At 32.6% G+C, this 21,568-nt stretch overlaps 1 protein-coding gene across 2 annotated transcripts in view; it reads left to right on the top strand.

Annotated features, from left to right (window-relative positions):
• LOC126774059 (uncharacterized) overlaps nucleotides 1-21,568 on the top strand; it is a 70,800-nt gene that overhangs the window by 36,891 nt on the left and 12,341 nt on the right. For both annotated transcript variants that reach the window (XM_050495398.1, XM_050495399.1), the window contains one exon: nucleotides 11,027-11,138. In XM_050495398.1, the coding sequence (XP_050351355.1) occupies nucleotides 11,027-11,138 (112 nt within the window). The remainder of the gene's footprint in view (nucleotides 1-11,026; nucleotides 11,139-21,568) is intronic.

Below are 21,568 nucleotides of genomic sequence, written 5' to 3'. Positions count from 1 at the left end.
AAATTAACAATAAGAATGCTGTAATTACCTGCATTAAAAGTACAATAATCTTGTTTAGCCTATATTATGTGTTATTATGTTGTAATATTGTAACTTTTGTTTGTTGTATTCAACTGGTGGTAGGGCTTTGTGCAAGCTCGTCTGGGTAGGTACCACCCACTCATCAGATATTCTACCGCAAAACAGCAATACTTGATATTGTTGTGTTCCGGTTTGAAGGGTGAGTGAGCCAGTGTAATTACAGGCACAAGGGACATAAAATCTTAGTTCCCAAGGTTGGTGGCGCATTGGATATGTAAGCGATGGTTGACATTTCTTACAATGCTAATGTCTAAGAGCGTTGGTGACCACTTACCATCAGGTGGCCCATATGCTCGTCCGCCTTCCTATTCTATAAAAAAATAAATAAATAAATAAATAAATAAATAAATAAGGTAAGTAGTAAGTAAGTTACATATGTATATCTCCGTATAGCAGACCGTTCAGTGAATATAACAATGATGAACACCTTATGAATAGCAGTAAAATAAGCCGTAATTACGTATATTTAATACGATGAGTATGCTCAGTGGAACACTTTATTCTTAATTTACATAAAACGGGCTCTTTTAAAAATATAAGCAAATTATTTTTCAAATGATAGTGTTTGAAATTAATATCAGACCTTGTGGTGGATATCTCGCCGCTCAATGTGTATGCAAAGATCGATTAAAACTTGAAACCTTACTTAAAAACACTCAATATTTCGTTTGCTATTAATGATGTCAAAAAAAATGTTTCTTTGTCTACAACGAAAACAAATTATTATATTCTATACATAATATATATAAAAGTAAAGTACAGTAACAGCCTGTAAATGTACCACTGCTGGGCTAAGGCCTCCTCTGCCTATTTGAGGAGAAGGTTTGGAGCTTATTCCACCACGCTGCTCCAATGCGGGTTGGTGGAATACATATGTGGTAGAATTTCGATGAAATTAGATACACGCAGGTTTCCTCACGATGTTTTTCTTCACCGAAAAGCACGAGATGAATTATAAACAGAAATTAAGCACATGAAAATTCAGAGGTGCTTGCCCGGGTTTGAACCCACGTTCATCGGTTAAGATTCACGCGTTCTTACCACTGGGCCATCTCGACTTCGAGATGGCCCATTCGGGAATATATATAGAGTAATTTAAAAAGTATTGATTAGATCATTAGAAAGTAATTCATGATAAATATTTCGCAGTCCGACTGAATCTATGACTATATATATATACAAAAAGGCCCTAGTCGCTTTCAACGAGATAAAATTACTGATACAGACTGAATAATTCTAAACTTTCGTTTATTTTATACGTTTAAAAAAAGAATACATCGTTTGAATTATTAACAGGTAAAATCAAACTCCATACTTACATAAAAGTTTTGTTTATTTATTTAAATTACTTAAGTGGTAAGAACTCATCTTCCTAGAGATTGCAATAAGTTTAAAAAAAAAACCTGACGACGTTCCGCTCGCTTAACGACTAAGTTTGGTAAGAACGTCTAAGAATATAGCATTATATTCCCTTATCACAGTACAATCATTAAATTAGTAAATATGGCATATAAATGTATGTGCAATAGGGCTCTGTATCATCACTCAACAAATGAGTGCTTGGTTACACGTTACGTGATGGTTTGGAGTATTTTATCTTTATTAAACTGATTCTACTATCGAGCATTTGAACTCATAAATGTGCACTCCGCTTCACTGTCCTTAGGGGTTTCATTGTAAATAAATGCACACAATCTCATAATAGCGAAATGTTTGATCGTAAAAGTTAAGCAACTACTACATTGCGGTAATAACTTCAATAAAGTTGGAGCACCTGCACACTGAAGGCACTGCGGGCGGGCGCAATTTATGTATACACTAGCTTTGTTGAACTTACGCCTTTATGTGACGTCGGAACTCACACGTTTGAATTAGTGCTGTAATGACGTCAGTTGCAGGAACAGTAATCACCAAGGCAATAGATAATGAAACCTGTTTTTTTTAAATAGCTTACATATTACCCAGACTGGTATATGGACCAACTGATAGTATGTAGTATAAATACTAACCATCCCTTAGAGCGCCAATGCGCAAACTTTAATAAGATAATTTTGTATTCCAGTCCTCTCAGCTCTCGGGCTATTCATATTTTAACACCTGCGCCAGAATACATTGACCTAAGTGCACAAGAAGCTAATAGTTTTCTCGCCTACCTTTCTCTACCTATTAATTATTTCAGAGAAATTATGAGCACAGAATATGTATGTTTGAGACTAAAAAAAAAGTACGATGAAACATTTTTGTTTATATTTCCACAAAATTACGTATCATTAAGGTTTATATTCACATTATACCTAAGATTATATTGCTGCATCATCAGGAATAAATAAATAACTTTTGTTTCACGGAACATGAAATCATTGTTTGGTTCTTGCAAATAACAAGTTAAATGAAGAAATAAATGAGAGCTGGGAAGTAAATGATTTAAACCGCGACTGGTACGTGATTTCAAATAAAATAATACGATTCAAGTTCCGAAACGAATGAAAATCGAATCGAGCTATTCGATTTGATCGATTTTCGAATGATACAAAATTGAAATTCCACAGACAAAGCATCGGTATGCGTGTTTAAGTTAATTGTTAAATAAGTTTATATATATTTTTTAATTGCTTACATTTATTTCAAACAAGAGTAACGTTTATTGTATATTGCAAGCAATAACTTTGTTTTTATAATTTTCAAATAACAACACTGGCAATATAGTCTATATTGTCAGATAATATTAAAATTGGCGACCAGATTCCGGAATCTGGTTGTTACAAACTTTTAAAAATCTATATCGCTACTGTAGTGTATTTTTTTTACGTGAATGCTACTTACAGTAACAGCCTGTTAATGTACCACTACTGGGCTAAGGCCTCCTCTCCCTTTTGAGGAGAAGGTTTGGAGCTTATTCCACCACGCTGCTCCAATGCGGGTTGGTAGAATACACATGTGGCAAAATTTAAATGAGATTAGACACATGCAGGTTTCCTCACGATGTTTTCCTTCACCGTTAAGCACGAGATGAATTATAAACACGAATTAAGCACATGAAAATTCAGTGGTGCTTGCCCGGGTTTGAACCCGGAACATCGGTTAAGATTCAAGCGTTCAAACCACTAGGCCATCTCGGCTTAAACGCTACTTAAAATTGGTTTATTTATAATAAAGAAACAATTAAAAGTGTCATCTGATTTTTAGCGGTCACTTGAAACATTGCAAAAATAAATAAATCCTTCCTTACACGGGATCTTAAATATCTTAATTCTGCATTTACACCGGCTCTCTCAACCTTGAAGGTTGAGACAGCCGGACAGCAATAACAATACCACCAGACAATAACACCGAAAAAGAGGTGATAATTAATTATTAAATTTTTATATTGAAATTAACTAAGTATTTCTTAATAGTATTTTTTTTTAAATAATTTATTAATATGTAATGTATCCCCAATTTCTCGAGTGTATTATATTATATGTACGTATTTCATTTCTTGCAAAACAATTTGTCATCAAAGCGTCCCCTATCGGAACAGGTCGAATAGAATCTGAATCACCGCAAATTTCCCCTCTTATTGCAAGAAATGTGATCTGTCAGGGTATTTTTCGTTACAAAAGGGGTTTCGTATGTATCTATTTAATTTAATAGCTATATATTGAAACAAGACAATATTGTATCTTTTTTGTTAAAAAAACTTGTTATCAAAATCAAACTTTTTGCGACTCTTAGCTAATTAAATATTGTTGTTTCTTAAATAAAATTGTTCAATATTTTTTTTGTATATAATTCTAAATGAAATGACTCTATTTGCAAATTACATAAATGTAATCTAAGAAAATGTTTTAAAATTTGTTTTGTAAATTATGTAACTGAATGCGGACGGTAAAGGAGTTTCACTTTATGACGTATCTCTAAATGTGATTAATACCCTAAGATGTTAGGGGAGGTGCGTAGACGACGTCGCCCTTCCCTGGCTGAGTCACGCACGTCCAGACGTAAACATAAAAGCTCCAGCGACAGCGACCATTACAAATGAAAATTAAGTACAATTATTTTTTATGCGTGTCCCGGAATTCGTCTAGTGGCTTAAATGAAAAGTCATTGAACTTTTATAACTTTTTATAAAGTATCAAAATTTATTACTATTTTCTATTTGAACTGATAAATTTATTATTTTAAAATAATTAGTAGTAGATAATAATAGTGATTTTGATGAAATTTTGTATGCAACAAGCTTTTGATTCCAAGGACAGACATAGGCTGCTTTTATGTAACCCCCCTCATAACACACATTGTTAATATAAATCATTATTTAATACATGTAAAAAATTGCAACCAAATATGTACCTCAAAAATTCGCCTGATGTTTCATAGAACTGACATTTTAACTAATTATATCTCAAATAAATTGAACTAAATAAAAATGGTCGATAAATATTGTCTTGTCTATACTTAACTAAAAAGAAATAATCATGTCAACGGCAGTCGAACACAGCACTCTTGAGTAAGGTCACTGGCGACAGAAAAAGAACGCATCGACCTCACTGGATGACTTAGTTCGCCAGTATTATATAAATAAATTTCGGTTTTTACTGATGTAATATTAATCTTATTTAATATATTTATACAAAAATAATAAACCATCATACATAAAACTTATACCAGAAGACTCAGCGCGTTTCGGAGAAGGTTTTGGTATATAATGTTATTGTATAAATACTTTCGCTTCGCAGTTTCACCCGTTGTAAATTTTGATTATTTACTTAACAAGCGTGAATTTCATGTAATAATTCCTCAATGTACAATAATAAAAATGCTTCGATTTATAGTAATCTGTTTTTTTAGTTTATAGACCAGATTTTAATATTTATAAAACTAGATATATCGATTCCAAAATGTTATTTTTTTTCTTACAAAATGTATTTAAATAAAGTAATCGATGATTGACGACGAAAACTAGTTGTGGCTCGTTTGTTGTGGGGTGGGCGGTGTAAGCTATTTAAAAGTAGCCTATGTCCTTCATTTGAGAGTTCAACCATGCTTCATACCAAATTTCATCATAGTTTCAGTGATTCAGAAATGAAAACATAACAGACGAACTGAGTTACTTTCGCATTTATAATATTGGTATAGTGATCATTTAACAGTGTACATTGAGATTTACTAGTTTACTTACTTTACAGAGGTTACCTGGAAGAGATCACTATAAGTGATAAGGCCGCCTTTGCATATTATATGTTCAACTTGCTATTATATGTTACTAAATGTTTGTAGTGTGTGCAATAAAGGATTAATAAATAAATAAAATAAATGAATTAGCATAGATTAAAACAATTTCGTCATCATTGCTAATTAAGCTTGATGAAGCGTACTTAAGCTTAAAGTCAAAGTTTCACAGCCACTTAACTCCAGCAATCACGGTTACAAGGGGATTTTAAGTTGGATAATATTATTAAATATTTGCTATGGAAATGCCAACGCGAGCGCCGTCCGCATCGAGGTCGAGGGTGTATCTTGAACCGGCTCATTTATTAAAAGTTCTAGCTGGCGAAAATATATTTCTCTATTCAGTGTATTTTCGTAATTAGTTCAAATGACCATGTTCCTTCAATATATCATTCAATGCGGGTATATTATTTTACTTGGAATATAATTAACACGATTTGTAATGAATTTATATAAATTATCTTTATTTATACAATACTCGCAGAAACTTGCAGACGTGGTCTTTCCTGTGTGTATTCTCATTTCTCTCTGGTCGGTTAAACCGTAAACTGTATATAAGTTGACGTATAACAGCGCCATCTATTAGCGAGATTAATAATTTTTTTATGGTAATCGGGAGTCAAATAGTGTCGATTTTTTATATCTAACGTGCCTAGTTGATGCCATTTTAAAACGAAGAAAATCTAAAACTAATAAAAGACAACACGAACAAAAAGACCACGTTGCTATTTTTTATTGTAAAAACTCGAAACACGATCCTTCATGAAGGCGTTGACTGATTACAGCTACTTTCACGGGTTAGAATCTAGACTAGATGTTCCATTCATTAATTATACTGGAATCTACCGCAAAACTATCTTTATAAAATTGCGGTTTGTGTACTAAAAGCTGAAAACTGGAAGAGACAAACCAGTTGTGTTCACTTGGTGTAATTCGTGTAAGCTCGTCTGGGTAGGTACCTACCACCCATCATATATTCCACCAACAAGCAGCAATACTCAAAGACATTGTGCTCCGGTTTGAAGTGAGTCACTACAGGCACAAGATAAATCATTTTAGTTCCTAAAGTAGGTAGCGCATTGGCGATGTAAGTAGCGGTTTATATTACTTACAATGCCAATGTCTATGTTCGGCGGTAACCACGTATCAGGTGGCATGCTTGCCAGTCTGCCTACCTAATACAATAAAACAAAAGTTCCAAGTACTGACTGAATTTTACTAGGAACAGTAGAAAACTTTTGTAGTTCCTAGTAAAAATTTAATGTTCTTGTTGCATAAAAATACTTCGCTGCTTTTAGCCATGATAAGTTTTTAATTGAATTTTCTTCGTATGCAAAACTCTATGGTATATATGAATAAAAACGCATTCTGGGTTTAAATATTCCAACGCCTCAGATCGTCTGTCACTCGCAGAAATGTTTTCCCGCTCGCTGTTATTACTGGCCGTAAATCTCTTGATTATTGCAGAGCGTGAAAAATATTTAAAAAAAAACTTATATTATTTATGATGACATATTATATATTTTACACTACAATTTCTGACGGAATAGACAATTATTGCAGCTGGCAACAATTATTATTTAAAAAAAGATTATTGGACTTAGTTTGATTTCAGAAGCAAAATTAAGTCTGTTTTTAAAAAGTCTTGCAAACAATTATGAACAGTTAAAACTCGAAACTCATTCAAATTAACAAGTATTAATACGCTATTATCAAGTGGCACTTACGATGACTAGTTAAAAACCTGTTATTTTTCTACACGAATTCTAGCAGAGCAGGATGACTTTCCAGGTCGTAAGGCTTTGCCCGCTCACCTGAATAACGGATGACCCAAAAAAATGAACCCTTTTCTGTAACCCGGTCGTTAATCATCGTTTACAAAATTGTACAATGATGTTATATAAGTAACCGTACATTTGGTTGCGTTTCATAAATAAATTTACCCAAAAATAATGAACACGACTAATGATTGGGTAACGTGTTTGTTTATTTATATGCCGTATCTATTTTCTAGTTTATTTACTTAAAACTTATTTAAATGATAACGAGAGTCTATCTAGTGAACTAGATTTCTAACAGCGGCTATGCTGTACAAGTTTATTTGGTGAGTTTTGTGCAAGCCCGTCTGGGTTAGTATCACCCACTCATCAAATATTCTACCGCCAAATAGCATTTCTTAATATTGTTGTTCCGGTTGTAAGGTTGACTTATGTCCCATTTACAGGCACATCGGATATAAATCTTAGTTTCCAAGGTTCTTGGCGTAATGTCTTTACGCGGTGGTCATGAGGTACCTACCATAAGGTGGTCCTGAATACATTATTTAAAAAAAAATGTATGAGATCGACTTTGATTACACCACTTAGCTGAAACAAAATAATCGAAGTGCACTCGCTACGTCACATTAGCTACTATTTTTTATTCAGAATATATAATATGCATAAGTTAATAATATCACGAATAAGCTATTCGGATTTCAGTGTGTTAAATTTAATTTGATAATAAAAATCGTGTCGTCATCATTTATAATTTGTGCCATGTATTTATTTTCGTGTCGCGACCGATATTAACTGTCGGCTATAATTTATTTACGACCATTTTTATCGCAAGCCTAGTCAAAGCGTTATAAAGCCTCCATACATAGCAATAAATGATATATTTATATTGATTATGTATTTTAATGTAGTTATTTTAGTGGCGTTAAAAATTGTTTTTACTTTTAATAGACGTGACAACAAGGCTAAAGGAATTTGCATATAAATGAAACTTTTACAGAAGTAATTTATTCAATAATTGTTATTTTTACGTTGATATAAGAGTAATTTTTCTAGTTAGTTCCATTTGACATATTTTCGAATATGAAAATGTTATAAACTGGCCCGAGTTCACGATATTTCGTCTCTGCTGCCGCTTCTCAAATAAACGTAGCTCAAACGATTCAAGTAAATAGTCACTTTATGCTAACTTGGTCTATCATGGTCTACAAATAAAACTTCCCTGTTTACCGTCAACTTGAACTGCATAACTTTGAATATTTCATACTTTTACGAACTTTGCATAATAAAATACATAAGCGCTTCACACTTAACAAACTTCCCAGTTAATCATTTGTCGAATGCTTAACACACACACACACACACACACACACACACACACACACACACACACACACACACACACACACACACACACACACCCGCACACCCACACACACACACAGGACGCACGTAAAACATACAACAAAAACATTCGAATGGTCACAGTTTGTGTGAAATAGGCAAGACCTGGTGGCAACCTGGTGGTAATCAGTGCTACTACCGCCGATAGACATTGGGACTTTAAGAAATATTAATCATACTTACATACCCCATACCCCATGTGTCTGTAGAGTCTGGCTTACTAACCCTTCTAATGAAAACGCAAATACTATGAAATGTAGTTTCGCGGTAGAATTTATGATAAACCATCGCACCACCATCACAACCGCACCACAAGCTAAACGTGATTTTTGAGGCATGGAAGTGTTAAAGCTGTCAGTTTGTTAACTCCGGGCTGGGCCGAAACCTCAATTAAATACATTGGCAGGTCTCTATTTATTTATTAAAGGTTAATAAATAAATATATGTATTTTAATATTAATATTTATTACCCTTTCACTGGCCTTACCCGTTTAAAACGAAACTGATACATACCATTTCTGGCATATACAACGTAAATGTAACGTTCAGGCTTTGTTGTATAATTATAATAAATAGCATACATATCTGTGATAAGTACCATTTGATCGTCACGAATCATTTTCAATAATACGTTACGCTCGGAAATTGAAAATCGATTCACTTTTGTTTTTTCGCTCGACACAATGACAATGAAAGAACTTATTGAATAGCTGCGACGAATTTAAATTATTGTTAGAAACTGTATCTGTTTTGTTTAAAACTTGGATGGGTAATGTATAAAGTTATATTTTATTAAAATAACTAATTTTTAAAACGAACTATGGAGTAGCGACATTTATGAATATTTATTTCTAATGAAATCTGCTTTATTAAAATTTTCGTATTTTACAGCTTCAATTAAATGTAAAGCTCATGTGTGGGAGTCTTATCTTCCAATTGAATTTTAAACTAGTGCCATGCAACCGATCTTTCCGAAATGTTTACAATTTTTGCGTGCTTGTGAAAATGCATAATTTTCTCCACTTTTTTTGTTTAAGTAATAATAATAATAGTTTTTTAAGAGCAATATTACAATTAAAAGTTTCTTTTAAAAATGTCTTACTAAATTGATAACTTGTAGACGAATCAAATTACCTCATCATTTATAAACTATGCAACTTGGAGCAATTACCCAAGGACAGGAGGTTTTACCCAAGGTTCTATAGTTTAGCCCAGAGTAACGTTTTGAAATAACTAATAACTGACTCCTCAGTCAGGGGAGGCTTTCGTCCAGCAGTAGATGGGAAAAAATCCATCAAAACTCAAATGATAGATTTGTGTATTTAATTTGGCTGTGATGCTTTTAATCCAGGTTATGTAATGCGATTAATTTATTCAAGCAACGACAAATCCTCAATTTAATTTAAAAAAAAATACAAAATAAAAATTTATTTTTCTACCACAAAACAGATTCCAGAGATATGTTCTCATAGAAAGTGTAACACCTCTAGCGCACTCATTATAAGAGCCCTTTGTCCCGCTGTGCCTCACAAACGCGGTGTTGCGTTACTTTCTTATCGAAGCTCCTTCAGCACACGAGCTAGACCTGCGGAATGTCATCGTGTACTTTTTGAGTTTTAGCGACGAATAGAGTGTATATTGATCGTCGTTCAAGGCAACACTGCAAGGCCGATGTCTGTGTATATAATACAATACCGCTCTTGGTTCCAAACGGTTGTGACTAGGCAAAACTTTTATATAAATTGGCCACTTAAACTAGAAAAAAATATATTTAAATGTTAAGAGTAAATATATAATTGGGTTTCATTATAATATTAAGCCTACATCACTAATAATATTATAATGTTTAGAATAAATAATGACCCATATACATTTTGTGTTATTATCTTGATAATATGTTCAACGTTTAAAATTAAAAATAAGTAGATAAAAGACATTAAAAACATCTCGGTTAGCGCGCAAAGCGAAGGTTAACATGACGCAGTATTCCATGTGTAGATATTATAGTCATATCTGTAGAATTAAACGACTCGCCGACAAAAAACACCCGGTAGTACAATATTGTCACACAGTTGAAATTGACGATTTTCTGTCGCGTTCACTCCGCTCATATGTCTATTCAATCCTTTATATTTCATACAGTTGTGTCTAATCCAGTTGCATGTGTCTGCAATATATTTTTAATTAAACAATAAGGTAACAGCATATGAATATCCCACAGTTCATCAGATTCAGTGTCCAATCTTGTACTTTTCTACTACTGCTGAAACTGCGTTTTTTTTTTAAGAAAGTCAGTACAGCACTTAAATTGAAAACAAAAATTTAAAACTTTGAAAAATAATCTAAAATACTTGTCCTGATTTGAAATTGCGACTTTCTGCTCTTCAGTTCACGTTTTTAAGTCGGTAACAGCCTAAAAATTAACAAAATGTACTAATTGTCTATACATATATGGTCTAATAAATATAACCAATATGGATAAGAGTGTCTTTCCTATTGACCTTATATTCCTTTGTTAACAACTTCTTAAGTTATCAAATGATCTTTTGTTTCAGGGTGACGGTGGCCTGCTCCTTAAAAAGGTGGGTGTCGATGACGAAGGTCTATACGAGTGTGCCGTGGAAAATGAAACTGCATACGTTGATAGAGTCAATCTAACGGTCAGAAGTGAGTATGGTTCGTTGATATTGTATCTATAAGAGGGAATATTTTATTAATATCCATTGTTTTTATTTATTTTTGATTTTCTTTTTAAATGCATATAGTTTTTTCCAAGTAAAATGATGATATTTCAAAGTTCAATAAAACAGTCTAATTTAAAACGTTACTTGGTTTGATAATTATAATTTTTAACTCATTGTAATCGATAGTAAACCAACTTATAAACTTAATCTTAATAAAACAGTGAACGTTGTATGACTAAGATTACTAAAATATGATGTCATATCTAAAATATAAGATAGGAAATAAAATCATCGTAAAAGCGCCGAAAAGTCTAGAATACAGGCAATAAATCCAAAGATTAAATTAAGTTCGTTTAACGGGAGCAATCTCGTCCAGATGGTTCTGATCGTATTGTATGTACGTGATGTAGTGACCTTCGTCTAGATGATTCTACTGGTATGATTCTTTATTTTATTTAAGTACGCTTTGTTGCACACACTTTATCAGTGGTGAGGTTTTGTGCATTTTTTTCTGGATACGTACCACCCATTTCTTATTTTTTTTACAATAATTAGTTTACTTTAGTAATCCCATGGTTGACCATGCTTACACTCCTGCACTTCGGAAAGTACGTAATACACAGGTCCTAAACTCTTTCCATTCATGTCGTTTCATGGGATTATGGAGTGGAATAGAGAATGCACTTGTTTTTCGCACATAGAAAGACACTACAATTAGTTTCGCGTAAATAGCTAGTGTCCTATAAAAAATGCCGCCGTGGCCGACATCAGACAGGAGAAACACTCCATCATTATGTCTTTTAGAAATGTATTTGCACTATTAGTTACTTTAATATCCGAGTATTTCAACAGCAAACACCACAAAGATATAACAAACTAGAGACGTATTTGTGCGCTGTTTAATCGGTTCAGCATTTTCTACTGCTGCTCCGGCCATTTGCATTGTTACCTTGATATGAGACAGTCAATGTGTCAAACCATGACACGGCCTGTCGGTGTTCTCAGAGAATCAGTGACAGTTCATTAAATCTTAAGCCATTTTAACGACCAGTTCCAACTTCCAGAGGGCGTGATAGGAAAGACGGGAAAAATAAATTTTATTCATCACGAAATTGCATAAGTTAATAACTAATTCAGTTTTATTAAATTCGATTTAATAGTTTTATTATTTATTCTATAATGAATAAATAATACGTTGAATAAATATAACTTAAGAATATCAAATGGGATTTTGTTGAGTGGGCAAACTTAACAATATGATCGGGTAGTACTCGTAAGTTAAGTTTCAAAGCCCACACTCACTCTATATCAAAAAGAGGTTGTACAAAGTACATATCAAAGGCCAGCGACGCATCTGCAAGCCCTCGGGTTTTGCAGGTGTCAGGTGTCATGAGCGGTGGTAGTCACTTTTCATCAGGTGAGCCTCCTGCTAACCTCCTCCTCACATAAAAAAAGATAAATGCTACAGAAAATCATAGAAAACAAATAAAGAAATATTCATTTAGTTATATAAATAAACATATATGAATATTATTGATTGAGTATATATAATAGTATATAATATAATTATTATGTATAAATACAATACCGCATCCGTACGAATGAATTCTACTATAAAGCGTGTAATATTTATAAATAATTGTTATTATCCTCTAGCTGCCATTTACATAACGACCATTACAGGCTTAATAACCCCGCGTGGAAAATCAATTCATACAAAACAATTAAGTGGTATTGAGCGCGCTACAGTAATCCCATCGTGATACCAGGGACAATCTGTTAAATTGGATCCATTATGGTGACTGCATGGAGGTTTTATATTCTAATTTTGATGTATGATTGAAATCATAGAACCTAACGTCATCACGTCATGTCAATGCATAGTGCATTTAATATGTTGTATTGTATTTCCTGGCGTACCTACGATAGATAGGGTCAATCTAATGACGCCTGAGTAGATTAGCCCCACGCAGTTATTATGCCATTCAGCATTGCTTTGTGTTGTCATGAAATATAATAATGTCGACTTTAAACACAATTAAAACACTTACCAGCTTCCGTAGCGCTTTAGAGATATTAGTCACTTTGTTAAATATCTGTTAACAAAGTGACCATCATTGACACTATCACGAATTATATTTAAAAAAAACATTTCGTATATTCCTAAGTATCCATAAACACGAAATAATTTGTTATATCATTGGTCACAACTTATCTTTCGAGTGTCCATTGCCCATTTATTTGGGGTTGGCGGTGTATTTTATAAAACTATAATATTAACATTAGCACATATTCCAGTCAGTTAGGAGACGACACATTGGTCGAGTCTAAGCTCCCTTTCACTTTCAGTCTTCTATCGGATACATTTCAGAGAATGTGCGCAGGAATTACATGAAGTAATTCCTTCCGCCCCCTTTTACCTTCGAACGGCTAGGCAAACGCGACCAAAGCGACATAGGTACACAGTGGAAATTCTCCGCCTACGTATAAAGCGCTTTGAATTCACATTCATCATTCGAACTGCGAATCTGTGGAATGCTTTGCCTGAGTCTGTATTTCCTGATAGGTACAACGTTGGTGTCTTTAAATCCAAAGTGAACAGGATTCTTTTAGGCAAGCGTGCTACATCTTAGACCGTGTCGATGCTTAAGATCAGGCAAGTCAACGGTCGAACAATTGCCTATTAAGTGTAAAAAAAAGTCAAGTTTTCAACTAAAACATAATTAAAGCAGAACAAATTAATAATATTAAAAAATAATGAGAGAAGGGAAAATTTAAATAAAAAAAAATAAGTTTTAATAGGCTCTAACACATAGTTCCTAAATTTAAGATTGATTTCGTTAATATATCTATACTAGAAAATTTTGTATTACATTCCTTACAAACTTTATATATAAAAGAATTTCGCTCATAATAATTTTTAAAAAGGGCAAATTTGTCAGATTTTCATGAACACCCGGGAATAATAGCTGGTGAGTTGCTGTTTTAACATTTTACGAACTGTGGAGACTGATGCGCTTAGCACAATAATGTCTCTTGGTCACCTACAGGTTGAAATGGAGGTACTATCTACTCCACCGGAAACCCCATTTGGGACAATTAAAGCAATAATAAATTAACAGTATAAAAATGTTCCAATTCTAGGCAGAGGATAATTATCTTCCCATAACCAGGTTTGAAGCTCATTCCAGAAGGCTTCACAGCGAGATTTTTAATAATTTTATTATTATTTTACTAGAAATTATAAATCTATCGTCACTCTAATTTCTATATTGTAGCTGAAGACGCGTCACACGACTCACAAGGCCGCCTAATGACTGTCATTATTGTCCACTCGTTGCATCCTCAGTACTGTACTATGTCTTACTTAATCGTCATATATTTCAAAAGGTACATATTGATTTATATCTAAATATACATAAATTGATATGACTTCGACTCATTATTTGATGTTGATTTTTAAGTCCCGTCTAACCAGTTCAAAAGCTTTAACGTATGTTAAATAAACCTTGAACTTAAAAAAATACCCTTAATGTGGTGTGTCATCAAAAGTTAATAACCAGTAGTTAAAGTAAGGATGGCAACCCTAAATCTGATTTACACTGGCCGACATAGTTATATATTTATTATAGCATTTCTAATCGAATTTCGAATATGTCGGTATAATTCGGGAATGCTAAATCTAACCAAATTATCGTTTAATTATCATTAGCGTTAAATTCTCGAATTAAACGCGGTAACAATTAGTTTCTAAACGTCGATATTGAATAAACCGTCTAAAGTATAGACAGTTACACCTACGCTTGACTGTTTGCACGGAAGAATTTAGCATTCGTTCTACGACAAAGACAGTTCGACTGTATCTTATGTATAAAAATGGATGTTGGATTATTTGCCTGAGGTTGAACAGACTTCGTCACCCTTTGACAGATTAACGTGAAAATTGACACATATTCATATGTATATTTTTATGAAAAATATTTTTATTTTGTCCATTATGTTGGAACTCGCCACTAGATGGCGTTGTAGCAAATCAACTTCTTTACTGATCGCCTTGAAAATTGTTATAAACCTTATATACACAAGCACGACAACATCTGGTAGTATTTTTGTTTGTTAAATTATACTTATATTTATAAATATAATATGTTTATAAATACAGATAGTATCTAAATTTGATAAGCACTGTTAGTGTACACAGGCACTAAATTTTAACCATTACTAACAACGCCAATGCGCCACCTCGGGAAATACGAAGTTACGTCCCTTGTGCCGGTAATTAAACTGGCTCACGTACCCTTCAAACCGGAACAACAATAATAATATATATATATATATATATATATATATATATATATATATATAATAAGTAGTGCTGTTTACCGGTAGAATAAGTAAGTGTGTCATCCAAAAATTACGATATATTTTTGCTTGTCAGCTGTGAGCCTTGTTTGAAATGTTACCACTACTTCCACAAAAGTATTCCTGACAATTTTCTCCAAAGACGTGTAATGTATTTGATTACATTGTTTTCTTATTTTAATATCACGTTTTATCAAATGTTCATAAAATTTCACAAACTAAACAAATTTTGAATTAGACACATGTCCACCGGCTATCATACAATTATTGTGTTTGTACACTTTGTAATTTTTAATGTTAAAAACTCCAATTTCGACTCTGCTCATTCCTTACAACTAAAACAATTTTTATTCATAATATTCGTAACTTCGAATTTGTAACATTTCAAAATACAATTATATAGTTGTTATATAATTTAAAAAAATATAATAACTTCTAACATCAGTATTTACCTGATTGTGGTATGATAGTGGTCAAGCGTAAGTCAAATCAATAAAAAAAATCATGTTGCTCTCACAATTGTTTCTGAATAGTAGTGTTCGGAGTCACATACAGCTACGAATAATTTTAAAATAAAAACATTGCTTAGGACTTTGAGTTTAGGTATAACCCGTTAACCTCATTGGCAGCGATGTTAGAAAATCCGTAACGAGATTTTTTTTTTCGGTACAGAAGAGGTGAAATTTTAAATTTTTACTAAAAAAGTATATATCTTCAATGTATTTCTCAAGTTGTTATAATAAAGTCGTTATAAATAAGGTAATTATGGATAAACTATGACGTATTCGGAATATTCCTCCGTGACATCCGTTTCCTTCCAAGAAACAAGTGCTCAGCTTACCTTAACGACATGCTTGACGTTTAAACGTGTTCTATATTTAGACTACGTTGAAATTTCTGACAATGTTTGATAAATGTTCTGTGATTAAAGTATGACATATATTTTTTTCCAATTCATACAGCTTTTATATTTCTAACAGCGGCAGCGTCCGGTTTGAATTATCTTTTTATACGCTAATATTGACCTTTATGGGAAGAAAATTAATACCTTAGGTTATATTGCTGCAATTTTCGCATCTCTAATTAAAAAAAACAATATAGCCTATGTTAATCGCTGATAATAAAGCTTTCTATAGACGAAAGAAATTTTAAAATCTGTTCAATAGATTTTGTGTTTATCCATTACAAACAAACATAACAAAATAATCAAATATATTCTCTTTTTATTATTAGTATAGACTAATGTCCTGCTGAAAGAATGAATTTCTGCTTTTGGTGATCGTATGTTACTTTAAAATGTCAAAAATATAGATTAAAAATTTTATCATCGTTTTATTCTAGTAACGAATAATATCATTAACAACTCCCTAATTTACTTATAAACTTTCTTAGCGGGTGACTTGCTGAGTCTTCTTCCGAATGACAGAACGAGCGGATCAGTGTTTAAATAAACAGTCGCAAAGCAACGTTTATTAGTAAGGTCTTAAAACATTATGTCAACTTATTACATACAATATATTTTTTATTTTTTTACCAAATTTGTATCACTGGTTATAAACACCTGACCACAGAACATTATTACTCCAAGCGGAGCACATGACCGTCGTTGGGAGCGCATTTTCTCAACGGTCGGGCTTTAGTTGTTGATTACGGCATCGCCTGTCTTGGATCAGCTTTCCTCTAATATCAGATAGAATATTATTCTAAGCTTTCCAAATTATTAAAAGACAAATACGATATATTCTTTAAAATATATAATGCATAAGATTAGACACGGTCTCGGCAAAATAAAAGAATATTATGTATTACAACATAAGCATACTGTAGCTGCAACTTCAGGTTAACGGGAATTCTAAATAATTTTCAACAAGATCAGTTTACAATTATTATATTTCTCCTTTTCTTAAAAACAGCAATTACAATATGTCCGAATGCATTATCGTATAATAACGATCTATTCCTTTTTATTATTGTCAATTACAATATCATGTTCTAAATTTATTTATAAAGACTTCAAACCAAGAAGTATTTATTACATTAATAAAAACCTGTAATTAAATATAATTCAATAATACGGTGAATTTTATACAACCTTTAATTTTCTTTATAATTATATACAAATGTGTTAAGTTAAATAATGTTATAGGCTTGCAACACGCATAGATTAATTTATAAGTTTTAAAACGACCAGCTCTAGATATAGCAATATGAGCCCTCTGTGGACGAGCCTTTATGTCGTAGCTCGGGTCCTTAATAGCTGCTACGGGTAAAATGCGTCTACCTGCTTACGTAATGTATACGTTGTGTAAATCCGTCGACATAATCGACTCTGTTTAGACGTCGTTGTATAAAAATATAGTTTCACAAAATGACACTATTTTTATATTATAAATGAGCGTCATTAGATAAGTTTCCCACATGTGAGTTTCACTTTAAATCTGGTGTAAAATTCTAGGTGTTCGTTTATTGTATTTGAGTTATGTCTAAATTTACCGATTCTAACTCCAGATAGGCGAATGATGTTGAGTGTATTATTATAAATAATTATTTCGTTATTATTGATCTATAGAAATAATAAATAAAATTGATGTGTCTGTCTGTAATTTCAAAATAAGAAGTTTTTAAGTTAATATAGCTTTCAAGTTACCAAAACGACCTTTCTTATTTTAGACTCGTTTCCTAATAATTTAAATATTTTGTATGTATAACTTGCATTTTTAGAAGAAATTCTAAATATAAACAAATCTCCAGAAATGTATTGTCTCATGAAAGCCGACATATATTTTGTACTCTCTCTAACCTCTATCAGAATGATCAAAATACCTAAAGCAATCATTAGTAATATTATACTAAATACAGACAGTATCTTAAATTTTTAAGTCACTCTGACCGAGTTTATCTTTAATTTTATGAAAACCTTTCAGTTAAGTTGAATAGCAATTCCCTCGTTTTGCGGTTAAAATTCGAACTAAGCACTTTAAACTGAAATTCTAGAACGTTCGACATTTTAAAATTTAAAGCTTTCATTATCGTCCGGTAATCATTTATCGTTGATTGAAAGCTTAAAAACTTACCTCGCCCAAAACGAAAAATATAAATGAAAGTTTTAATGTCTAAAAAGCTTCAAACCGGATACAGTCAAATTCATTATTATTTTTTTATTTATAATGGATGTATTCAAAAAAAGGTATCTTAATTATTTATGATATTTTTAACTTAGATATTATAAAAAATTAAGTAAATGTTCAGTCTACATGCCTACGTAGGAACATTATAAAAAGCACCCTTCAAAAGCGAAGCTCGTCATAATATTGTGGTTAGAACACGTAAATCTTAACCGATGATTGGTTTAAATCCGAGCAAGTGTAACTGAATTTTCATGTGTTTAATTTGCTTATAATGCTCAGCGGCAAAGAAGAATCACCTTGTGTATTCACCAACCCGCATTAGAGCAGCGTGCTCCAAAACTTACTCGACAAAAAGACAGGAGGCCTTACCCAGCAGTAGAACGGATTTAGGACATTTACTCTCGTGTATTAATATTTCTTTCATTTCTTTTATTTTATTATTTTTTATTTATGTACCAACAGAGTATACAGAAAATTATATAAATGAAAAATGTCTACAAAGGGATAACTTATCTCTAACAAGAGATCTCTTCCAGAAACCCTGAATCTAGTGGAGATTATTTGTTTCACATATTTATATCTTTTGTTTCTCTTTCAAAAAGATCCATTGTCCATTGTTAGATATTTATAAAGGTACGTCTTCTGTCCATATAGCACCCTAATGAAATAGGTTATACGATGTCAATTACATGTATCTGCCGTTGCATGTGCTGGTAATTGAACCAACTGCCCGTCCAGTTGCCATCTGGTTTTATCCGCGTTTAACTCACATTTATTAGCGTTCAATCCTTTTTTGTAAATGATGTATCAATTGGACAGAATCATTGACTCGCTCACTCGATCACTTTAATAATGCAATCTGTTACGATTAGACTGATTTGAGTGAATTTATAAAACCCAACGTACACCCTGTATCGAGGAATTTTATTGTTTCGTTGGATACTGTTTATTATCTTTTGCCATTTTGTTATTCCAAAATTCGCACCCCACCTTTGAAGTTACCACTTCTTTACTTCCCACGATGTGTTGGTGCAAGCTGTTCCGCATCCATCCATTAATCCGTCTTTAGAAGCCATGACTGGTGAAACAATTACAGTGTAATTATTTTCGCACTCCCATGGATCCGTAAGGCGTAGCGGTTACGCTACGAGAGCGTAGCGTGAGTTTTTTACTTTTCTCAGTAAATGGGCTATCTAACCCATAAAATTACTGTTTCTTATATCAGACTAGTAGTAGTAGATCCTGAGTTAACCGCCTTCTGAAACACTAATTCTTAATATTTATAATATAAATGTTGAATGTCTTACAGTGTTAATGACTATGTTCTATCACTTTGTTTATAACTTATGTTTTTTTTTTGGATTGGCACTAGATGTCGGCTTCATTTCTTCACTTTCGGATCGATATCATCAAAAAAATAAAAAGTCATATGTCAGAAAACAACGAAATATAAAACGTAAAATTGAACGTAACATTAAAATTCCCCTAAAGTTCACCCGAAAAAGTAATTTATAGTTAATCCAGGGCTGAGTAATTAGGACGGGGTTTGTACTGTAAATATACAATGTTCCACGCAATAACAAAATACTTTGTTAAATGAAACTGTGACGGCAAACGTTTTTTCGAATTAAAACGTTCGTTTTCAACTCCGATGTTCGCGAGTGATGTAAATTATTTGTATGTACATTTATTTTTATGAGACGTTATGACTGTGTGTAGGTGTTTTCTTTTTATTTGCTTTTTTACCAATGCGTTCCGAGTTAAAATATGAGACCTGAAAATACAGTCAACTACACGTTAGTTATATTTTCCCTTCCGCTGAAATCGAATGTTAAATAATTAAATATTTTTAATTACACTTTTTTTGTAAAATAATATCGTGTTCGAAAAAGAAAACACGTACCTATATATGTGTGTATAAGTCCGTAATAATTTACTCCAATCCGAAGAAATGAGCAATACTGTTCGTCTCAGAGTTAATAAAGACGTCTTGTCGTCAATCCCCAGGCAATCATGGAACCCCTTAGAAAGGTTCACGATTTGTCGCATGACGAGCAAAATAAATGAGACACTCAATCTGTAAAAAAAGGCTCTATCTATGGCATTTTATGTGTACGTAATGATTTTATGTTTTTGCGCGTATGGCGTACAATTCGAATAGTTTTACCCTTTTAAAGCGCTTGTATTAGTACCGGATCTTGCGAACTTTATATATTAGTAGGTATTGTTAGATATAATATGATTCTTATCTTGAAATTACTCATATAATAATATTTAAAGTTTATATTATTACTATTATGATATTATTTTAGAATATTTTATACGATCATATTAATTTTTGGAAATAATGAACATTTCTATTCAATAAGCTACATTTCATATACCACCTTCATGTATTCGTGGCGCGACACAATCAGACCATTTTCCCATTCAAATGGTAATGCAGAGCACATGTACATTGGGATAATTGTGTTTTGTGTCTCATTTGTATGAGAACTTCTGTATCAACGCATTTTTTTCTACATAAACATCTCATGAATTCTGTATTGGTCGTTTTCACCTACAAATCTGTTTCAATAGATTTGATATTAAACAATAGTATATATAATATATATATATATATATATTATATGAGTAGGTTACTCACCTGATGGAAAGTGACTATCACCGGCCGTGGACACCTGCAACAACCGAGAAAATGAAATAGTACAGTTTTCATCAAAGCTAAGCCCCTTAACATAATATGCCCCCGATGAGATTACTAAGAGTTGCTGTTTGTTAATTAATATCGACACGCATCTACTGTTAATTTTATACAGCGCGTTGGAGAAGTATGCGCGGGTACAACCAATTTACTTCAAAATCTATCAGCGTCTTCGTTCGCATGAACGTCGTAGTAGGTACCTTCTAATTCGATCAGAAT

This window comes from Nymphalis io, chromosome 15 (assembly GCF_905147045.1).
Source record: "Nymphalis io chromosome 15, ilAglIoxx1.1, whole genome shotgun sequence".
In the NCBI taxonomy this organism is placed as follows: Eukaryota; Metazoa; Arthropoda; class Insecta; order Lepidoptera; family Nymphalidae; genus Nymphalis; species Nymphalis io.
This window is presented reverse-complemented; position numbering and strand designations above follow the sequence as displayed.